General features: G+C 47.0%; 1 protein-coding gene across 2 annotated transcripts in view; it reads left to right on the top strand.

Annotated features, from left to right (window-relative positions):
* Positions 1-4432: 4432 nt before the first annotated feature.
* The window catches only part of ARHGAP33 (Rho GTPase activating protein 33), a 48582-nt gene continuing 30606 nt past the window's right edge, over positions 4433-22408 (top strand). For both annotated transcript variants that reach the window (XM_081203509.1, XM_081203508.1), the window contains exons 1-4: positions 4433-4632; positions 18607-18701; positions 21112-21196; positions 21363-21446. In XM_081203509.1, coding sequence (XP_081059635.1) covers positions 4627-4632; positions 18607-18701; positions 21112-21196; positions 21363-21446 — 270 coding nt within the window. In that variant the 5' untranslated portion in view covers positions 4433-4626. The remainder of the gene's footprint in view (positions 4633-18606; positions 18702-21111; positions 21197-21362; positions 21447-22408) is intronic.

The following is a 22408-nucleotide window of genomic DNA, read 5'->3' as shown; positions in this document are numbered from 1 at the left end:
GAGAGAATGGAAAAGGTTTTTTGATTTGCAACCCTTGGGCTCTTTAGGTTGTGATGTCTGGCTATGGGCGGAGAAAGGGAACTGAACACAGGAGTATCCCTGCAGAAGATTATTTATTTTCTAAGTTGGGCTTCAAACGAGAGAGAATAAATGGAATACTCTTGAGTGGGGCAAATGGGCAAGCTAGGAATGTGGCACTCTACTACATTTTTGTTCTGTATGAAATACACACACACACACACACACACACACACACACACAGACAGGAGTGTGCCCCATTGTCTTGCAAAGCAACTGGGCCAAACAAAGGTAGCTGGATGTCACAGACAGATTGGCTGTAGAGGAATATGTTGGAGTTACCCCCAATGGAAGAAGGCTCAGAGCCAGGGAATTAGGGGTGGGATGACGATGAGTGGTTAGATGGAGAAGAGGGAGAAGACTGGGAGGAGGTGGTGTTGGAAGTTGAAGAGGTAACACAGCTTAGTGAGCGGGGAAAGTCTATGGCACAGCGAAGTCCAGAATTACAGGCAGAAGCTGATGTAGGAGAGAAGGGAGGCCCAGAGGCAGAGATGAGTCTGGCTGGTGAAGAGGCACGGGTGTCTCCCCTTCCTGCTGTGACAAACTGCCCTCTCCCCAGTCTCCCAGAACCAGGAGAGGCATGAAAAGTGCAGAGAAGTTAACTTCACACAGGCACAGTCTCAGATTGCTTGGGGAAAACTGGAGAGGAGGGGACTTAGGCAGCTGTGGGGAGGCAGGGACCTTCAGTCTTCGCAACCGCTTCATGGGGACAAGACCTGCCAGAGATTAATTGCTGGGCTCATTAGGCCTGGCACACCTGTGCAGATCCTGTTTTTGCTAATAAAAGAGTTAACTCCAACGTGTTCTGTGTGATTTACTGCTGGCTCGCTCCTGTCACTGCCTTCTATTGAGTTAGACCATTCATTCATATTCCTCAGTGTTTGCTACACTTGACTGTCTCTCCAGGGTTTCAGGCAGGGTTCTTTCCCAGCCTTACTTGCAGATGCTGGAAGTTGAACCTGGGGCTTTCTGTTTGGAAAGCAGATGCTGTACCTCTGTGCTACGACTTCCTCATCATCTCGAACATACAGACATTTGAAAATTCTGTCTTTATTTGGTCACTTCTTTCCCCCTTCCTGAGTCCACTTACATGATCTATTTATGGGCGTGTCCATCTGTCCCCTTGAGGGACACTTACCTATACACACACACTCTTGAACTGATGCTGGCATCTCATCCCATTTTATAATATTTTAAATATTTTGTTGGAAGCCTCCCAGAGTGGCTGGGGAAACCCAGCCAAATGGGCGGGGTATAAATTATTATTATTATTATTATATCCCTATTCTCACGGCAGCTAAGTGCCAATATGTGGCCACAATCAGCAAATCAAGAAACCTGAATGCTCCCTTATCCTTTGATTTCTTTTTTTTTATATATAAAATTTTTTATTGGTTTTACAAAAATTTTTAAGACAATACAAACATATAAAAAGACATACAAACACGTATAATTTCATAACCTTTTTTTCATAAACCGTGTTTCTCAGACTTCCCCATACCTCCCCTTTCTGCATCCCAATGTCCAAAAGTTTTTAGCAACTCTAAATATATCTGTCAATCCTCTGTCCTCTCAATCCTTATCCTTTGATTTCTGACCTTCACCCATGTTCTGCATGAAGCCATCGCAGGTTGACTTGTGAGTTAACTTGAACTGTGACTGACTGGATGTCCATCTGGAGAGGCCACATGAATTATAGCAGTGCAGGACAGTGTGGGAGCTAGCTGGGATGGGTGGGTGTTGAATGGGCACAGCTGTGATAGCCTAGGTAGTGCCAGGCATCGAGATGGCTGTGTCTGGCAAAGAACAAGGTACTTTTTGTTGTTTCGAACCACTTTGTCACATTGCTCCCTCAGTCGTCCTGTCCTCATCTCTTGTATTTTAATATTCTGTTGGAAGCCGCCCAGAGTGGCTGGGGAAACCCAGCCAGATGGGTAGGGTATAAATAATAAATTATTATTAGTATTATTAGCTGAATATTGGCCCATTTTTAGGGCAACAACTTCGTCACTGAACTTCTAAAGTTCTATTGGTTTTTCTGAATTTTTGTTCAGTGAGTGGGATTTGGACGGTGACCTTTGGAGACCTAGGCTTCCTGTCTGTAGCTGGCAGGAGCAGAGATGGCAACTCATTCTTGCCTGCAAATGCCTTGACCGTAAGATATTACTCATGTAGCTAATGGTCTGTGTTTGCATCAAAACGACTCTTGCGCAATCTTCCCACGTGAAATTCCTTTAGGTTTCTGGCACATTCTGAAGGATGTAGATGTGACAGGGATGTTGCGAGGGTCAAATGTAATGTGGGTTAAACTGGCATTTATAATGCAGATCCAGTTTTTAATTTGGGACTGCGTCCTTCAAGATTAATGTGACATGTTTTACAGGTATTCTGTATCTCTATTCCGGAGCAATATGAGTTTTTCAGCAATATGGCCCTTGACATAGGGCTTCTATCTAGTAAAGCAGGATGTCTGTATGGTAGACTGAATTAGGTGGCTTTACAGGGGGACTGGACAAATTCATAAAGGACGATGCTATCAGTGGCAACTCGTCATGATGACTTTATGGTACCAGATTCAGAGGAGATAAGCTGCTGAATTACTGGTTGCTGAGGAACTATGGGAGAGGCTATTACACTTATCTCTTGTCTTGTCTTTCCAGAGTCGTCTTTTTACTGGCCACCATGTGACTCAGGATGCTGGCTGGATCAGTCTGATCCAGCAGAGCTCTCCTTTATGTTCTCAACCTTATGAGTTCTCCAAAACCTATCCAGCTTGTGATGCGTCATGGAGCCAATTTACTAACCCACCAGATGACCTTGCATGGAAGCATGAGGTCTTTATGCGAGCAGGTTCTGAGGGGTTGGGATTATCTCTGTGTGTGTCTTGTACCCATACATCTGAGCCATCCGCCGGGGTGGACTGATGAATGCAGCTCCCCCAGGGCACCCTGTCTGGACTTGTTGCGATGTCAGCAATCGCCTGGTCTGACCTCCATGTTGTCTACCTGGGAGGGCTGGTGAGAGATGAGGCAGCGGTGACAGTGTCTATTAATAAGAATGTCACTTGTCGTTATGTAACGGAGTCCCACTGTGCCATACCTTCCTTTGTCGCATTTGTGAGGTAGGATCACACCTCCCCCCTATTTTTTTGTACCACCCAATTACATAAAGGCATAAGCCATTCAGTCGGTGCATATTAAACAAGGCTTTTAAGTACTGGCAGCGGTGGTTCTCCTTTGGACTCTGGTGATGATATTTCGCGGAGATATATCACAAGGGGAGCTCATGAGGCCTAGTTCCCAGTTCCTCCTTCAAAATCCACACAAAGCGGCAAGGAACGCCTGAATCACCAGGTATCTCTGTCCGTCACAGCCCAACTCCATCAGCCTGTCCCTGTAAAGGGTGGGGAGGGGGCAAGAGCAGAATACAAGGATCCCCAGTCTATGCCTGCATTCCTACAGAGCAAGCTTTCACATGCACATACTACTTTGTAGTAGCAATCCAGCAAATTTGAAGGGTGCGTGTAAATGCATGCGTGTGTGTGAGAGAGAGAGAGAGAGAGAGAGAGAGAGAGAGAGAGCAGGAGGACATAATTCAGAGAAAGGCCTACCTCCAGAAAGGTGATTTCCTTGCGGGGAACAACAGCACGAGGCCCTTTTTATAACTTGGCTCCAAGCGGTTAGAAAGGGAGGTGTCTCATTTGCATGGGTTTTTATTTATTTATTTAACAAATGGGAAAAGAGCGAGGGAGAGAGGGAACTCCTAGGACGCCTGGGTCCTATTTACCATTCCCGAGGGGCAGATCTGAATTAGGGCGAGGCAGAACTGTGCCCCGTCCCCCCTCCCCCCCGCCAACCTCAGCTATATATACAGTATATGTATTCTCTCCTTTTGAAAGAAAGATGGGGACTGCCTATATAATAAATGGCTGAGGTGGGGAAAACGTTGGGGCGCCTCCCATCTATGCTCAGCTCTTTTGAGGGGGGGTTGGAGAGCGGCCGGCCAGGCTAACAGAAGCCCCTTTGTGCCGTCCCTTCCAGCTGCCCCTTTTGTTTCAGGGTTGTTGTTTTTTAACCCCCTTCGGTGCGATCGCACGGCGAAAAAAAATAAATAAGAGCGGGTGGGTGGCGGGGTTCAAAACGAGGAAGGGCAACGTGTGTGTGGGGGGGTCGCCTGTCGGATCCCGCGCCTGCACCCCCTACCTCGTTTCCTTGCGCCCCTTTTGTTGCAAGCCGTCGATCGCCCCCCCTTCCCTGCCGCCCCCTCCTCCTCCTCCCCGTCTTTCTCCGAGCCTGATCCCGCCCCCGCCCGCCTGCGCTCCCCGCCCCGCCGCTGCTCTGCTCTGCTCGCCCGCCCGATCGCCTCGCTAGCTGGCTGGCGCTCCCCAGCCGGAGACGGGCAGGAGGACGGACGCGCATCCGAGGGGCCGGGCCGGAGAGGATCGGCTGGCGGCGTCGGGCGGCCGCGCTGCTCCCTCCCCTATTGTCTCGGCTCGGCCCGGGACTGGCCCGGGCTGCCGCCGCCGGGGCACATCAGGATCGCGGCGCCATGGTGGTAAGTGAAGGCGCCTTTCTCTCTCTCTGGCTGGGGTGGTAGGTGGGGGGGGGGGAGAGGAGATGTAGGGCGGGCTTAGGGGGCGCCTTCTCTGCCTCTCGCGCGGCATGCACCTGTTACCATCGAAACCCACATCGGGCGCCCCTAGGAACACACCACCGCGCCCCGTCACTCTCCTCGCCGGGGCGGGGTGGAAAGAGAGGTGAAATTCCCCCCCCCCCGCCCCATCAGATTTCAGCAAAATGCAGAACGGGGAAAAGTCAGATGAAAACCCCTTATTTTTCTTCCGATAACTTCCTCTCCGCCTCACCCCCCCTCCCGTGGCATTTTTTTTTTTTGGGGGGGAGTGGGAACCCGTCCCTCCCTCAAGTCCTGAAACTCGGGGAGATCTAGGTCAAGGGAGCGCTTTGGATGCCCCCTGCCAACCCATCAGCGCCGTGGCGCAAGGGGGAAGATTCCTCTGCCCTAGAGAGCAACCGCAATAATTCACCAAGACAGCCGACCCACTCTCCCCCCCCCCACGCGTCGCCACCACTTTCTCCCCATCATTAGGAGTTGTGCCTCATCCATTGTAATTAGAACATCACACACACACACAGATGCACTCCACAACTTCCCCCAAATAATTAGGAGGCTGTTCTCTGCTTCACTCAACATCAACTGTTGGGAGTGCAGCAGCAGTAGCGTTGCTAGGCCCCGGCAGCTGAATTTGCAGCAAAACCCCAGAAACAAAAGGTGAAAAGCCAATGTCAGGAAGCAGGCAATTAAGACTAGAATTAGGTGATTAGGAGCACTGGCTACTGTAGCCTGGAGAGGGATCTATGATGCTGTCCACAATTTACAGTGTGTTGGAGCAGCTACTTTCTGCCATTGTCTTTCTGGACAGTGGGAAAGAATTCCCTGTGATAAAGGTTGACCAGAAGCACCATTAACAGACTGGCTCATTGGTAGGCACAGTGGGGGACGGACGGACACTGATATACAGAGTCTTGATCCGCTCAATTCTGAAAGAAATCCCGAAAAACAAAAATCACCTCTGTTCCACTTACCAGTGTCTTTGTGGTGTCTGTCTGTTACAGCTCCAAGCAGTTTTGCACCAGACTAACAGAGGCATTCAGTGGAGATGGATGGTGCTTTCCTGTGCTTAAAAGGAATTGGAACTGTCTACAGAGAGGCTTGGCTTCCCATGCTGTCTCTCTGTGGTCAAACAGGTCTTGCAGGGTTTTGAAATGATGCAGAACCCTGCAGAACCTGTTTTGCTGGAGGCGAAAGTAGGGTTGAGTGTACATGCACCCGTGAGCGACAGTCTTTTTCTCCCAGATTGCCTTCAAATGCTCTGAGCCAGATTCCTTTAAGTTGGGCATGGGGAACCTGTAAGCTTTCAGGTGCTGTTGGATTACAACTCCCGCCATTCCTGGACATCAGCTGGGGCTGATGGGAGCTGGAGTTCAATAGCGACCGCAGGGCCACAAGTTCCCCATCTCTGCTTCGAGTTGAGGAATAGCCAGTGTTTTTATGCAAGGCTTGACATTACCATTCCCTCCAGGTTCTGCCAGCTTACCTCCCCCCCCCCCACTCCCTTGGCTTCACTTTCCCCTTAATCCCTTTAGTAAGACGTAGGATTTTTATTGATGGATTGATAAATAGGAAGTTGTAAAAACAAAATGAAAACAAATCATGTTTCCACATTTGCTCCATGAACAGCCGCAACGAAACAAACCCATGTTGCATATGTGCAAAGAGAAAAATGCAAATGTGTGTACACCTTGGTGTCTTTTCTGCTAGGTGGGGTAGACAAAGGCAGCAAGAGGGAAAGTGGGTGCAGGGTGGCCAGGAGAGGGAAGGAAGGTTTGCTTGAGTTGTATGTGGTAGCTAGTATAGCTATGTGTTGAATGCAATTGTTTGCATTTATTTTGAGCTATACGATCAGTAGAACAGATGCTTTTGGTGGCCCTGCCACTGCCACCGGCTCCTGGCCAGTTGGCATTGACTCATGAGAGGGCCTTCTTGGTGGTGTGCCCCATCTATGGATGCCTTCTCTGGTGCGGTGGGTCTGTCTCCCTCATTCAGGAGGAATTTAAAGACATTCCTGTTCACCCAAGCATCGGATAGCTGAAATATGCTGTTCCTGGCAACCTTGAAAGGCTTAGCTGTGGGGATATGTAACTGTTTTTAGAGGTTTTAAATATTTCATAAGTTTTTTATTTATTTTACTTTTAATTGCTTGGCTGTTTGTTGCCCTGGGCTCCCTTGGGAGGAAGGGCGGGTTAGAAATTAAATAAATAACAACAAGTGTGCTTTGCAATTATATATTGCCTGCCCTTCATTACACAATTCCGGGTGCGGATTGCGACGTAATTAAGAACGATCATTCAAAAACAATTAAGGGCAGATGAAAAGACATGGTTTAAAATTCACATCACAGTTCAGTCCAAATGTAGCTAACATCCCATTAATGAAGTGGAGGTCATCTCTGGGTTGGCGCCACAGAGGTGGGTGCTCACATTTTACTTCCCTGCTTCTCTTGTTTCTGGACCGCCAGGGGCCACAGATTCATACCATACATTTAAGAAACATTTAAAGCTCATGACTTTCCCCAAAGAATCCCAGGAACTGTCTGCTAAGGATCCTGAGTATTGTAGCTCTGTGAGGATGAAACTATAGCTCCCAGGATTCTGGGTGGGGGATAAGTGAAGTGTTTTAAATGTGCACCAAATGTGCTTTAAATATATGGTGTTGATCTGCTCTGTGTGGTCCACAAGCTGGAGATGCTGAGAAGAGGTCAGTGCTGACTTGCTAGCTTGGCCGCTGGAACATATAGCTTGAATTCTGCAAGCTTTCCAAAGTCAAGACTGATGGGAAAGTGTGAAAGAAAAGCAGAACCTCACACTGTGTGTGGTTTTGCTCCTATCTTCGGGCCTCTGTTAAGGGCCTCTGTTAACGCAATTCTACGTCAGGAGTCTTGAGTGTCAAAGTTTATCTCTGCTTTTGCAGAAATCGGTGTCTTTGGTTGCAATGTGTACCAGAGTCAGGCTTTCCAGTAATGTGAAAGGGACTGCTGATTGTTTTCTTTCTCTTGTCCCCTGTTTTGCAAGAGAAATGCGCAAATAATAAACTATTCCCCACTTTTCTAGAGATCAGGATGCCTTGGGCCATCTGCATGAAAAATTCCAGCTTTGTAGCTAGTGTGGACTTGCTGTAACCATTTCAGGGCAGGCATTATGTCACCCATTTTGAAAGAAAGATGCACAAATTCCTCCCTTCTCAGTCCTATTGTTTGATTGTCCCCTAATGATTTATATGTCATCTAGTAGTTTCTGGCATTTTCTAGTTATCAGGGGACCTTGGGTTACATCTGTGCCAAATCTCTTGTTTCTTAGTAGCATTGATGTATCTTAACAGTGGTCTTCTTCTTCTTCGGTGATCACTCGTAGCTGAGTAAGATTGTCTTTCATAAACATGGTTTTAGCAATGAGTCCGTAAGTGACTCTGGAGGCCAGTTCACGAATGGCACTACAAGAGGCACCAGCAACAAAATGTTGCAGTGGGGAGTGCTCCGTTTTTGTTCCAGCAAGCCAGCTAGGCCCCACCTACTCCTCTTATGATATTTATTGTTAAACAAAATCCATATACCACTTGATTGTAAGAAAACCTCTAAGCAGCTTGCGAAAGCATGAAATAAAACATTAAAATTGTTGATTAAAGTGGTTAGAAACAGGTATTTAAAAATATCCAAAAGATAGTTAAACAGCCTTGGCCCAGTATACCTGAAGGAGCATCTCCAGCCCTATCTTTCAGCCCGGACACTGAGGTCCAGCTCTGAGGGCCTTTTGGCGGTTCCCTCACTGTGAGAAGCTAAGTTACAGGGAACCGGGCAGAGGGCCTTCTCGGTAGTGGCACCCGCCCTGTGGAACGCCCTCCCTTCAGATGTCAAGGAGATAAAGAACTACACAACTTTTAGAAGACATCTGAAGGCAGCCCTGTTTAGGGAGGTTTGTAATGTTTGATGTTTCATTATGTTTTATAAAAACTGTAAGCCGCCAAATGCGTGGGGTATAAATATCATCATCATCACCACCACCATCATCAAGAGAAATAAAAGCAGATATAACTTCTACCTGTCTGGATAGGCTTGCCTAAACAAAAACGTTTTAAGCAGGTGCCAAAAAGAGAACACTGAAGGTTCCTGCCTGCTATTAATAGGTGTAATAAAAAAGCGATATAGATGCAATAATTAAACAAAATTTGCCAGCCTGCGTTCCCTTTTAACTGGAGAAACCAGCTTGCGTAGGGTCAGCCCCTTGGCTTGTCACTGAGGCAAAAAAAAAAACCTGCTTGTGAGTTTGAGATACAGAAAGATTTTTGAAAACTGCTGAATAGGCCAGTTTTGGTATTAAGTGCAGAGCAAAGTCAGAGGTACTTCCCCTGAAACGCACGCCAGAGGGGGAAAATAGCTTGGGAGGAGGTTTCTGCTTGATTTCCTGGAGACAGCGGTAGCTTTTCTTGATCTGTTGCTGTTAATGCAGGGCTGTGGGAGGAAGGCAGATGAGGGTCAAGGGAAGTCACCATGTCTCAGGCAAGTGTGGGATTTCAGTGGGGGAGCCTCCCAGAAACAACTCCTTTTCCATGTCAGGCATTGGGACTTCTTGTTCCTAGCTTCCAGATAACACTGAAATCTGACCGGGAACACAAGCCTTTCCTACAAATTGGAATGAACACTTTTTGAAGTGTGCAGGAGGCGCTCCAGATACAGACATCTGTACAAAAATGCACTAAAATTCTACAAACAGGGAATCCTCAATTCTTTCTTTGTATTGATTAAAAAATGTAAGCCCACCTTGCCCCCCCCATCAAACAAATTCAAAGCATCTTACAACACACCCAACCATCACATTAAAGGTAAAGGGACCCCTGACTATTAGGTCGAGTCGTGACCGACTCTGGGGTTGCAGCGTTCATCTCGCTTTATTGGCCGAGGGAGCCGGCATACAGCTTCCGGGTCATGTGGCCAGCATGACTAAGCCGCTTCTGGAGAACCAGAGCAGTGCACGGAAACAACGTTTACCTTCCCGCCGGAGCAGTACCTATTTATCTACTTGCACTTTGACGTGCTTTCGAACTGCGAGGTTGGCAGGAGCAGGGACCGAGTAACGGGAGCTCACCCCGTCACGGGCATTCGAACTGCCAACCTTCTGATCGGCAAGTCCTAGGCTCTGTGGTTTAACCCACAGCACCACCCGCGTCCCAACCATCGCATTACAATATGAATAATTATCCTTGTGTTTTATCTATATGACCCAAAGCCCCCATTTGGAAGCATCCTAGGTGCCAATGAAAGGATTCTAGATTATCCTTTCCCCTGAACCTGTAGCCTACCAGGTGTCAGACTACAACTCCCATCTTCCCTGACCACTCCTCATGGTGGCTGGTGCTAGTGGGAATTGTAGTTTAAGGTTACCCACCTTGTCTTAAATGATAGTTTTCTATTTGTAGGCATCATATAAGGCCCCTTCCCTCCACTGCAGACTAAAGTGGTATAACTGAGACACAGGTTTATAGCCTTATTGACATTAAGCCAAAGTATGGAAGAGTATTTGAAAGTTATTTAATGACTGCCTGTACTAATATGAAGCTTCATGGGTCTTGAGAACCATGCATCATGGTATGTTAGACTGGCAGATGAGAAAATGAGACTTTTTTGGTGTGGTGGCCCCATATTTGTCTAACTCCCTTACTTGGGAGACCGGGGATGGGAATAAGATTGATTCACTGGCAAAATATACCGATAATAATATGCAAACCAAACACAGCCGCCCTCCAAAACCAACATGCCTCTGAATTTTACAAAGCAGCTTGTCAACCAAAAAAATTACAGAAATGTGAACATTAGGGTAAAGTGTGCATATACATGCTTATATTAGTAAAAATAGCATACAAAGTGCATTATTTTAGGGAAATTCCTTTGCAAAATGTGTGCATTAGGCAGAATTACATGATTTTCTTTATGTTGATCTTGTTCCGTGAACTGCCCTGAGACCCCTATAGGGTGGTTTATAAATTCAATCAATAGTAGTAGTAGTAGAAGAGGAAGAATAAGAAGAATAAATCCTTACTAAAATGCTGATGAATTTTCATGAGAATTAAAAAACAACAACCCTGCAAACTGATGTGGAAATATGAGAAGCGAACTTAAGGCTGGAAAAATGAGAATTTAAGAGAAACCCCAAACAGATCAACCTAGCCCTAACTGATACTTCTTCTGCTTTCAGAAAACCTTTTTTTATTTCAAGCTGCTTTAAAATAGGTAGTGCTCTGCATTATTTCAACTACTTCTGTCTCTTAATTTATTTATTTTTGTGATTTTGTTTTTTAATGATTTGTGTTTTGTTGTGCTGATGTCTGCCTTGTGGACCCAGAAAGTGGCATCAAAATCTTTGAAATGGTGAACTGAGTGAGATGGGCTGGAAAGGTGCATTCTTACCCATATTGTGCAGAGCTAATGATGATTGTCTACATGGGGGTGTGCATTCTACCAGCCATGTGCTAGACTCTCTACTATGATCAGCTGTTGCAAGCCATCCACGCAGCCCTTCTGCCATGGGAATCTGTGAACGTGCCCTCCTGTTGCGTGTGAGCGTTTCAATCTGGCAAGAGATTCTTTCCACACAAAGCTCAATCCTTAATGGCGTTATATGAACCTATTCAGGACAGATAAAAGAAAGCGCTTCTTCCCATAGTTCATAGTAAAACTATGGAATTTGCTCATACCAGGGGCAGTCGTGACCACCAAGTCAGATAGCTTTAAAGGAGGAGTAGACAAATTCATGCCCTGGGTAAGATAACTCAGTTGGTTAGAGCATGGTTCTGATAACAACAAGGTTGCCGGTTCAGTCCCTGTGTGGGACAGCTGCATAGTCTAGTGCAGGGGTCTGCAACCTTTAAGACAAAAAGAGCCACTTGGATCCGTTTCCGAAGAAAAAACAACAACTGGGAGCCGCAAAACCATTGCGACATTTAAAACAAATATATCTCCGGAGCCACGATCTGACAGCGGGCGGGAAGGTGACGTCAGGACGGTGCATGACTAACGCACGCACCGCCCCCATGCGATGTCACAGCCAGTACAGCGCCCGCCACAGTAAGGAGTGTCGGGGCGCACAATGCGCCTCCTCCCCTCGCTAGTATCCGCCCCAGAGCCGCAGCAAAGATGTAAAAGAGCCACATGCGGCTCCGGAGCCGCGGGTTGCAGACCCCTGGTCTAGTGGATTGGATTTGATGGGGATTATTATTATTTATTGAATTTATATACAGTGATACCTCGGGTTACATACGCTTCAGGTTACATACACTTCAGGTTACAGACTCCGCTAACCCAGAAATAGTACCTTGGGTTAAGAACTTTGCTTCAGGGTGAGAACAGAAATAGTGCTCCAGCGGTGCGACGGCAGCAGGAGGCCCCATTAGCTAAAGTGGTGCTTCCGGTTAAGAACAGTTTCAGGTTAAGAACGGACCTCTGGAACGAATTAAGTACTTAACCTGAGGTACCACTGTACTGCCCTATACCCGGAGGTCTCAGGGCGGTTCACAGACAAAGATCAACTTAAAAACCACAATTATATAGTCAAAATAAAAACAGCAACCCAATAACACGCCCCCTCTAAAAAAGAACAACCTTTTAAAATGGCATAGGATGTAAATCAGATCAATCAAAGGCCTGGTTAAAAAGGAACGTTTTTGCCTGGCGCCTAAAGGTGTATAATGAAGGTGCCAGGTGAACTTCCCTGGGGAGAGCATTCTGCATATGGGGAGCCACTGCAGAGAAGGACCATTCTCATGTTGCCACCCTCCAGACCTCTCGAAGAGGAGGCACACGAAGAAGGGCCTCAGAAGATGATCTCAGAGTCTGGGTAGGTTCATATGGAAAGAGGCGGTCCTTGAGGTATTGCAGTCCTGATCCTCAGGGTCCCTTCCAACTCTACAGTTCTATGATTCTATGAAGGATTATAAGGCTACCCGGAAGCAGTTTGCTTCTGAATGCGAGTTGCTGGAAATCACAGGAGAGGAGAATGCTGTTGTTCTCAGGTCCTGCCTGTGGACTTTCCAAAGGCATCTGGTTGGCCATTGTGAAGATGCTGAACTAGATGGACCACTGGCCTGAGCAGGATGCTGAAGTAGCTGAGCCACTGCAGGCCTGTTCCTGCAGGCTGTTCTTATATTCTTAAGTCCTTGCTATTCAGGGGAAAGGGTCAAGCATTGCACCACCAGTGCACATCATGGGTCATATGCCTTTACAAAATGTCTGGATCAACTAGGGATGCAGGTGGTGCTGTGGTCTAAACCAGTGAGCCTCTTGGGCTTGCCGATCAGAAGGTCGGCTGTTCAAATCCCCGCGACTGGGTGAGCTCCGGTTGCTCAGTCCGAGGTCCTGCCAACCAAGCAATTTGAAAACACACCAGTGCAAGTAGATAAATAGGTACCGTTGCAGTGGGAAGGTAAACTGCGTTTTCATGCGCTCTGGTTTCCGTCACGGTGTTCCGTTGTGCCAGAAGCGGTTTAGTCATGCTGACCACATGACCCGGAAAGCTGTCTGTGGACAAACGCTGGCTCCCTCGGCCTGAAAGCGAGATGAGTGCCACAACCCCATAGTCGCCTTGACTGGACTTAACCATCCAGGGGTCCTTTACCTTTTTTACCTTACCTAGATCAACTGATGGATTCTGCTTCACGTATGGCAGAGGGAAGGCATTCAAGATTTCTGGAGCAATGGCAGATAATGCCTGCATTTGGATGGCCCACCCTGTGGTTTTCTGTAAGGGCTGATGGCGGTCTACTCATAAGTATTCCTGGGAGGGAGAGTTTTTCGAGAAGAGGGCATGGCTCAGTGGCAGAGCATCCACTTTGCATGAAGAAGGTCTTGGGTCCAATCCCTGGCATCTCCAGGTAGGGCTTGGAAAGGCATCCTGCCCAAAATCCTGGACAGCAGCTGGTGCTACCGGTCAGCATAGACAGTATTGAGCCAGATGAGTGCATGGTCTGGCTTGATACAAGGCAACTTCCCATGTTCCAGCTGAGGGTTAATCAGAGAGGGAGTTTCCCAGCAGATCTTTGTAGGGTAGAGGAAATAGAGAAGTAGAGGGGGTCCTGGGGCAAGGAGTATGAGTGGAGGAAAGGGAAAAAGCGTCTCAGCTGATCATGCATCCCAGCGCACAACAGTCTTCCTCCTGTTGTAGCATGCGTCAGCCAAAAGCATCCTCCACAGTGCACACTCGGGTATTTCCTCACCACAAGTCACAAGGGCAGCTCAGATGCCTGTTGGATTCCTGGTGGTGACAAAATAGCTGTAGATCTCAGCCTCCCAGCTGCCGGTCAACTGCTTGCGCAATCCTGCTGCGGTGTGCGGTTGAGCTTTGTGCCTGCTACCAACCTGTGTCTTTGGGTTGCTCGGGAGCTGCAGTCTGGTCCAGAACAATGGGATGCTTTTGGGAGCTGTCATTGTATAGCTCAGTGGTAGAGCATCTGCTGTGCTTTCGGAAGGTCCCAGATGCGATCCCTGCTGGCATCTCCAGCTAAAAGGGTCAGGTAGCAGACTCTGCCCCAGACCCTGGAGAGCCACTGCCTATAAGGGCAGGCACAACTAGACTAGATGGGCAAAGAACCTGCCCTGGTTGAATTCACCTTCCTATGTTTCCTCTGAGTAGCTGCAAAGTTTCTCAGGAAGGTGCGTGATACCTAGTTAGCTGTGTTGATTGTCAGTCTATCTATAGGGACCGGAAGTGAGCTTTGGATCTCTGCGATGAAAGTATTTAGGTAGAATTCTCAAGCAATGCCAGGGCTAAGGCTGCTAGTCCGTCCATCTGTCTAATATAACAAAGAAACAAGAAAATGTCGGGGCAGTTTTGAAAGGTTCAGTCCGCCATCTTGATTCAAAATTGCATTCTCACTAGTTCCCAAGGGGGGACACTATAGTTTTCCAGTTCTGACAAAATGGAAAACTGCTGTGATTGGAATGCATTTTCTGGGTTGTTAGCTCGCTGAAGTTAGGGAAGAGCTAATGGACCGCAGGTACGATTCACAGTCTTATTAATATCTTATTTACCTGATATGTGATTGTCCTAATGTGGTCCCTGTACCAGCCTTTCCCAACGTGGTGCCTTCCAGTTGTTCTTGGACTACAACCCGCCCCATACTTGACTGCCAGCCATGGTTGCTGGGGCTGATGGTAGATGTAGTGTAACAATATCAGGAGGGTGCTAGGTTGGAGAAGGCTGCAACAGCCCATAGAGAATTGAGAGAAAAACTGTCTGACTTTGTATCAGGCAACTTCCTGTGTTCTTATTTACAGCCAAGAAACAGCACAAACAAAACAGAGCTACAGTGAAATTAGCAGAAAATTGTAGTATCAATTCATTCAGGTAAATTCCTGTAAAAATACAAGTCTTTTTATACCTAAACTAGAGTTTCCATATGTCCAGAATTTCCCAGACATAGCTGGTATTCAGTCCGGGGAAATCTGGAGATATGGCAGCCCATGTCGGCAGTGTGGATTTTGGTGAATTTCATAAAAAAGCTGAAAAACTTGTGGTTTTTTTAAAAAAAAGATTTTGTAAAGGAAGCTCAACAACTTTGCCAAAAAACCCTCAACAACCCTAACTAAAGGATTAAAGTGAAATGATTTATTCCATGATAGTCATAACTCAAAATAGAATCAATGAAATTAATGGACATGGTTAACGTTGAGCCATCAGTTTTAATGAGTCTCCTCTGAGTAAATCTTAGTTGGATACAGCCCTCGGTAAGAGGTAACTGACATCTCTGAGGAGGGTGTTCCAGAGGTGAGGTATTTTCACCAAGAAAGCCCTATTCTTGGTTGTCATCTGCTTGACCTACCAAGGTGGGGCAAGTCAGCTGAGGATCTGAGTAAACAGGCAGTGCTGCTGAAGGAAGGTGGTCCTTGAGCTATGCTTGTCCCAGGCCATTGAAAGCATGATAGGGCAAAATGAGTTCTTTGAATTGCTCCTGGCACTGAGTAAATGGAGGATGACTCAATTTGCTCCTGCAGAGGAGTGTTATTCCATTGACTGCCGTGCTTTTCATCGCTGTGAGCAGGGCACCTGGGCTGAATCACAACAGGCTTTGTGCAAAACTGGAACTTTTCCATGTGGCCGTCTCCAAAACCACCAGCCTCGCATCTTCTCTCCCCTAGAAATGTGTCGTAATTAAACAAAACATCATCATTTTCAGTTCCCCCATCTCCGCTAGCTGAGGAGGCTGACCAAATGGAGCAGGGGAACACCGGACACAACGGCAACACCCCATAACTTTTTGTCTCACAGCGCATGACTGGGGGAGAGAGGAAGAGATGTGGATTTGTTGCTCTGAGCTGTTCTAGACTGCATTGGCAGAAATATTGTGTCCAGATCATGGGAAGCAGGGAGACCATTGTCCTCTAACCTTCCTTGGAGCACTGTGTTCTGGGCGCTGCAGTTGAAGAAGAAAATCAACAAAGTCGAAAGTGCCCAGAGGAGGGCAAGGGAGATGGTGAGGAGCCTGGAGACCAAGCCCTAAAATGAAAGGTTGGAGGAGTTGGGTGTGTTGTTTAGCCTGGAGAAGATGAAAGGGTGATGTGATAGTCATCTACGTGGCAGATAAGACTGTCAGTGGCTACCAGCCATGAAAGCTATGCTCTCCCTGAATGGTCAGAGGCAGTAAAGGTTCTGAATACCAATGGATGGAAACCACAGGAAGGAAAAGTGTTATTGTGCCCAGATCCTGCTTAAGGATTTCACTCAGGGCGGTTGCTGTGAGAACAGGATGCCTGGACTAAATGGGTCACTAGCCCGATCCAGTGGTTTGTATTATGTTCAAATATTTGAAGGGCTGTCACATAAAGGAAACAAAATTTATTTTCAGCAGGGGTAGGGAGCCTCTGTCTTATGGGCCAACTTTGGCCCACCAGGCCATTCCCGGAAGATCACTCCCCCCGTCTGATGTCTGACGTCTGACGCAGCATCAGGAGTGAGGCCAGTACTGGCATTGCTCCAAAGGATCATTTCATGGAATCGTAGAGTTGGAAGGGACCGGCCACAAGAGTTATCTAGTCCAGTCCCCCTGTAATACAGGAATCCTTTGCCCAACGTGGGACTCGAACCCACAACCCTGAGATTCAGAGTCTCATGCTCCACTGACTGAGCTATTCTGGATCACAGAGGGGTTCGCATTGAACCCCCTCCATTTTAGACTCTTTAGCAAGACTCCTCGATGGCACGCCTAGCGTGCCTCCAAAGACGCTTGTTGCCTGATGTCATTGTGATGTCATGTGATTGGCAGGCGGGTGGCCTCCACTCACTTTTTATATCTAGACCATGCCTGCCAGGGAAAAAGGGTTCCCTACCCCTGCTCTAGAAGGCAGGATTCTAACACGTGGGTTCAAATGACAAGAAACGGGATTTTGAGTAAACACTAACTTCTTGATGGAAGGACCTGTTTCACAGTGTCCAGGCATAGGCAAACTCGGCCCTCCAGATGTTTTGGGACTACAACTCCCATCATCCCTGACCACTGGTCCTGTTAGCTAGGGATGAAGGGAGTTGTAGTCCCAAAACATCTGGAGGGCCGAGTTTGCCTATGCCTGGTGGAAGACTCTCCTTTGCTAGAAGTTCTTATGCAGAAGCTGTCCCGGTTTCTGATTTTATCCCGGAATATCCCACTTTTCCTTAGTATTTCCCTATTTTCACTGGAGAAATGCTGGAGGCTATGCCACCAATCTTAGCACGCAAGAGGGTCTGTAGGAAAGGAGGTGGTCTTTCAGATATTTGGGGCCTGAGTTGTCCCACCAAGGCTGACGAGCAGACTTTGACTAGCTAAGCTCACCTTATTTATATACGAGAACAATCAAAGACTGGGGGAGATTTGTGGATTATATGAAATGTTATTGTACACAAATAAACTCATTAGTAGGATTAATTTAAACCAAACAGTTAAAATTAATGCGAAAGAATAGCCAGGGAGTAATTAATAATTGGAGTAATGAAGTCCCAAAACCACTGAAAGATAATTGGAGTAATGAAGGAGAAGCACCATTACAATTTTTTAAATAAATATAAGAAACCGCAAAAGGAGTGATGAAAAGTAAAAATATACCGTACATATTTGTTATAAAATATTAGATTGTATTTTTGTCAAAATATTTTTGAAAAACTGAAATATACATATATATTTATATATTTATATGAAAAGAACAGTCAGGGAGGTTTGCTTCAGCACTGCACCTATATATAGACCTGTGGGTTTTTACAGGTTTGGCTACGGTGTTTTGAAGTGCGTAATCCCGTTCTGGATTATTTTATTTTATTTTGGGTTTTTCGGCATCTGAAATGCGTAATGTCACGTGATCGCAGGTCTCTCAGTCTTCCAAGTGGTGTCCTATGATATCTTTTGAGCTATCCAACGAGGGGGCTAATGTTATGTCTAACGACGTTACTTTTCCTTCCTTCTTTAAATCAGTTATCTGGACGGTGGTGGTGAAATGACAAGCATTGCTAGCAAACCGAGCAGCAATTTTTTTTAAAAAAAGGGAGGGGGGATTGCAGACACTCCTTGAAGAGAGGTTGAAAAAATAAAATGTGTCTCGGGAAGCTGAGCTAGATAATGTGGCAGCCGATGTAGGGAGAGAGCTGGATGGCATCTATTAAAGATGCTGTTGGTATAGAATGTCAGGGACCGGCATTGTACTGGGAGATCAGCCATTGTATCCTTTTGTAACTCGGGAGGTTCCTGCGATTATCTGCGGAACATACTGTGAAATCTGTCTGCCAACCGATCCCTGACTTAGCTGCAGGGTGGAATTGTAGCAGGCCAGCCTGAAGAGTGATCCCCGGAGAACTTGTTTCTTTTTTTTTGGCGTTGCTTTGGCTGTGGGAAGAAGTGTCGGAAGTGTCAATATTTATCCATACCTTCCTTATTTTGACTGCACAGGCCCGGAGCACGGACAACATTGATACAACGGGAGAGGGTCAAGTCCGCTCGCTGGGGAATGCAAGCAGTAACATCAAGGGGAAGCCAACCAAGAGGTAAAATCGAGAGAGAGAGAGAAAGAGAAAGAGAGAGATGAAAACAGGCCCATGGCTGTGTCGCATTGCAGGACTGTACGTTCAACCCCCAGGACTGAGAGGCAGCGTACGGTCGCCAACTTTCTGAACTCGCCCCTGCAGCCTCTAAAACAGGCTTCCTCAAACTCGGCCCTCCAGATGTTTTGAGACTACAGTTCCCATCATCCCTGACCACTGGTCCTGCTAGCTAGGGATCATGGGAGTTGTAGGCCAAAAACATCTGGGGTGCCGAGTTTGCCTATGCCTGGTGGAAGACTCTCTCTTGTTAGAAGTTCTTATGCAGAAGCTGTCCCAGTTTCTGATTTTATCCCGGAATATCCCACTTTTCCTTAGTATTTCCCTATTTTTACTGGAGAAATCATGGGAGTTGTAGGCCGAAACATCTGAAGGGCCGAGTTTGAGGAAGCCTGCTCTAAAAGGTGTGGCCGTTTGATCTGCAGGCGCCATTTTTTTATTTCTCTGCTGTGAAAAGCTTCGCCTGCTCTTACCCCCATCCTGCAGATATAACATAGGGCAAAGAGACTACGGTCTTGTTTTGAGTGAATGCCCACCCACAATTTAATTTGAGAGGGGATGTATGGTTGGTTGCTGGCTTCAGCCACCCCTGCTGCAAGTTTCTTCCCCTCTCGAGCCACGTTCAGCATCGCTGCTAGAAAGCAATGCTAGTAGCAGCGATGCTGGACATGGCTTGAGAGGAAGAAGTATGAGGATGCAGGCCGAACGGCTCTAAGGGCAGACCCACAGCGTAGATTTAATGCCCAAAAGAATCCTGGGAACTGTAGTTTGTGAAGGGAACGGCAGGCCCGTGAGAGGGAAATGATAGTTCCCCAAGAGTTGTTGGGAGGAGTCTACATGTACAGTGGTACCTCGGGTTACATACGCTTCAGGTTACAGACTCCGCTAACCCAGAAATAGTGCTTCAGGTTAAGAACTTTGCTTCAGGATGAGAACAGAAATTGTGCTCCGGCGGCATGGGAGCAGCAGGAGGCCCCATTAGCTAAAGTGGTGCTTCAGGTTAAGAACAGTTTCAGGTTAAGTACAGACCTCCAGAACGAATTAAGTACTTAACCCGAGGTACCACTATACTGTAAGTGTGCATGGCGCAGATCTGGGCTGAGAGTGCCTGACGTAAGCAAGCTAAAGGAATTAGGATGACAGGGAAAAGGCCTGCAGAGAGAGGGCTTGAGGCAAGGCAGGGAACAAGTGTAGGATTTGGGGAGAGGAAGATGCATGGGCTTCCATAGGAATGTTTAGCAGACTTCCTCAAACTCGGCCCTACAGATGTTTTTGGCCTACAACTCCCATGATCCCTAGCTAGCAGGACTAGTGGTCAGGGATGACAGAAATTGTAGTCTCAAAACATCTGAAGGGCCGAGTTTGAGGAAGCCTGGTTTATGGGGTGGGGTGGCGGCAAAGCAAAACACCAAAAGTGGGGAGCAGGCTAGTTTCTGTCATACAAAAATGAGAAGAATTGCGTGTGTACATTTTATCTGAGATTCTACAAATGCTAGGAACTTAGGCTGCGTATGCACGATACTCTTTAAAACACATTAGAAGTGCCTTCTTTCCTGCAAAGGCCCAGAATTCTTTGGGGGCGGGCGGGAATGTGCTTTGAGCGTGCTTTAAAGGTACAGTGTGTATGCAGCCTTATGCATTTTTTAAAAAAGCAAGCAAGCTGGGAATTTTAGGATTCTGGTTCATCTAGGGCAGGGTGGGGAGGAAAATCCCTCTCCCCACCCCCTGCGATGGACACCCATGGGAGGGAGGTTGGGCTCAGAATGTCCCAATGGCTTCATTGCATATGGCAGGAGGGTGCTTTTTAGTATTTTACCTAAGGCTTGGAACTCAAGAGTTAGCACACATAGGAACATAACTCATTCCCTTACGTAGACCTACTGTATTTTTCGCTCTATAAGACGCACTTTCCCCTCCTAAAAAGTAAGGGGAAATGTGTGTGCGTCTTAGGGAGCGAATGCAGGCTGCACGGCTATCCCTGAAGCCGTGGAGAGGTGCTGCGCAGAGAGGGAGAGAATATATTAAACTAGGTGCGTCTTGTGGTCAGGGGCGTCTTAGAGAGTCAGTGGTCTTAGAGAGCCAGTGTGGTGTAGTGGTTCAGAGTGGTGGACTCGTAATCTGGTGAACCGGGTTCGCTTCCCCGCTCCTCCACATGCAGCTGCTGGGTGACCTTGGGCCAGTCACACTTCTCTGAAGTCTCTCAGCCTCACTCACCTCACAGAGTGTTTGTTGTGAGGGAGGAAAGGAAAGGAGAATGTTAGCCGCTTTGAGACTCCTTAAGGTAGTGATAAAGCGGGATATCAAATCCAAACTCTTCTTATGGAGCGAAAAATACGGTATCTCTCTTTCCCTGCAGACTTTCCATCACACGAGGCCACTTCCCCAAGCTGACCGAATGTGCTCATTTCCACTACGAAGCTCTTGACTTTGGACATATTGAGGTACGTTTGCCACCCTGCTTTCTTTGCAGGGCTTGGGAGAATGAGGAAATGTTACCTTGGGCACCTGAGTCCCTATGGCAGGCTGGGAAGGGAGGTGGCAGGACAGGTGGATATTTCTGCCTCCCCACTGCTGCAGGGGGCACTTAAATTTTCTCTCTCCCCACAGCTGCAGCTTGCACCCGAGCAGAATGAGAATCTCAGTCACTTGGAGGAGGGAGAGGTGCTGTTTGATGTGCAGGTCACTTGCCAGGTAAGGGGCGGGGAAGGGGAGTCAACTGGCAAAACCTGTTGGATGTGGTTGGATTTGCTTCTTATATTCTTGAGTCGAGTTGTCAGCTGACTAGGTAACTGGCAGCTGTTCACCCATCAGTACATTATTTTATACTGCGCACATTATTTTATACTGTAGTAAAATTGGAAATAATTTAAAGCTTAAAAAATAGTTCAGATAAAAAAATTAACAATTTAACTTGACAGTTTGAATTATTTCAAAGCCAATTACTTTTTAAAAGATTCCAAATTGTTTCTAATCTAACCAAGGTTTATACCTGCCCTAGCACACTTGCAGCCAGATCCAGTGCAGAGGGAGATACTGTTTTGTGCAATGGGTTTAAGCATGCTAAACTGGATGGGATTGGCTTGTTAAGTAGGCATAATGCTCATTCCCAGGGAATTCTGGGAATTGTAGCTCTTTGAGGAGGGGGTGTTAGGGGTTTCTGATAAATTCTTCATTCCCTACTGTACTACGATTACCAGGAATCATTGTTAATTGACTGCTAAATTGGTATAAAACAGGTTTAGGTTTGTAGGGGAGACAGCGTTCTGTGTGTCTTGTTTGATGATACTGAGGGAAAGGCCTAGTTTCCTTTAAATGTTAGATAATCTGGCCACCCATTCTGCAATCTGAAGTTGTGCTGTGCTTCCACTTTAATTATGTGCTGCGTGTTTTGTTTCATTTGAATTATGTAATTGTATGTAATTGTCGTTTCTTAATTGTGAACCACCCTGGGATATATTCGTATGAAGGCTTGTATGAGTTCCGCCAACCTGGAATATTCCCGTTCTGTAGTCCTGCTCAGCCAACCAAATCTGCTGGACCAGGTGAAATGCCTGGCTAGTCCAGCATCCTCTTCTCACAGATGCCTGTGAAAAGCTCTCAAGCAGGACCTCAGTGCGATCTCACTCTTCCCACCCTCGATTCCCTGCAGCTGG

This window comes from Podarcis bocagei (genome assembly GCF_964188305.1).
Source record: "Podarcis bocagei genome assembly, chromosome: 7".
NCBI lineage: Eukaryota > Metazoa > Chordata > Lepidosauria > Squamata > Lacertidae > Podarcis > Podarcis bocagei.
This window is presented reverse-complemented; position numbering and strand designations above follow the sequence as displayed.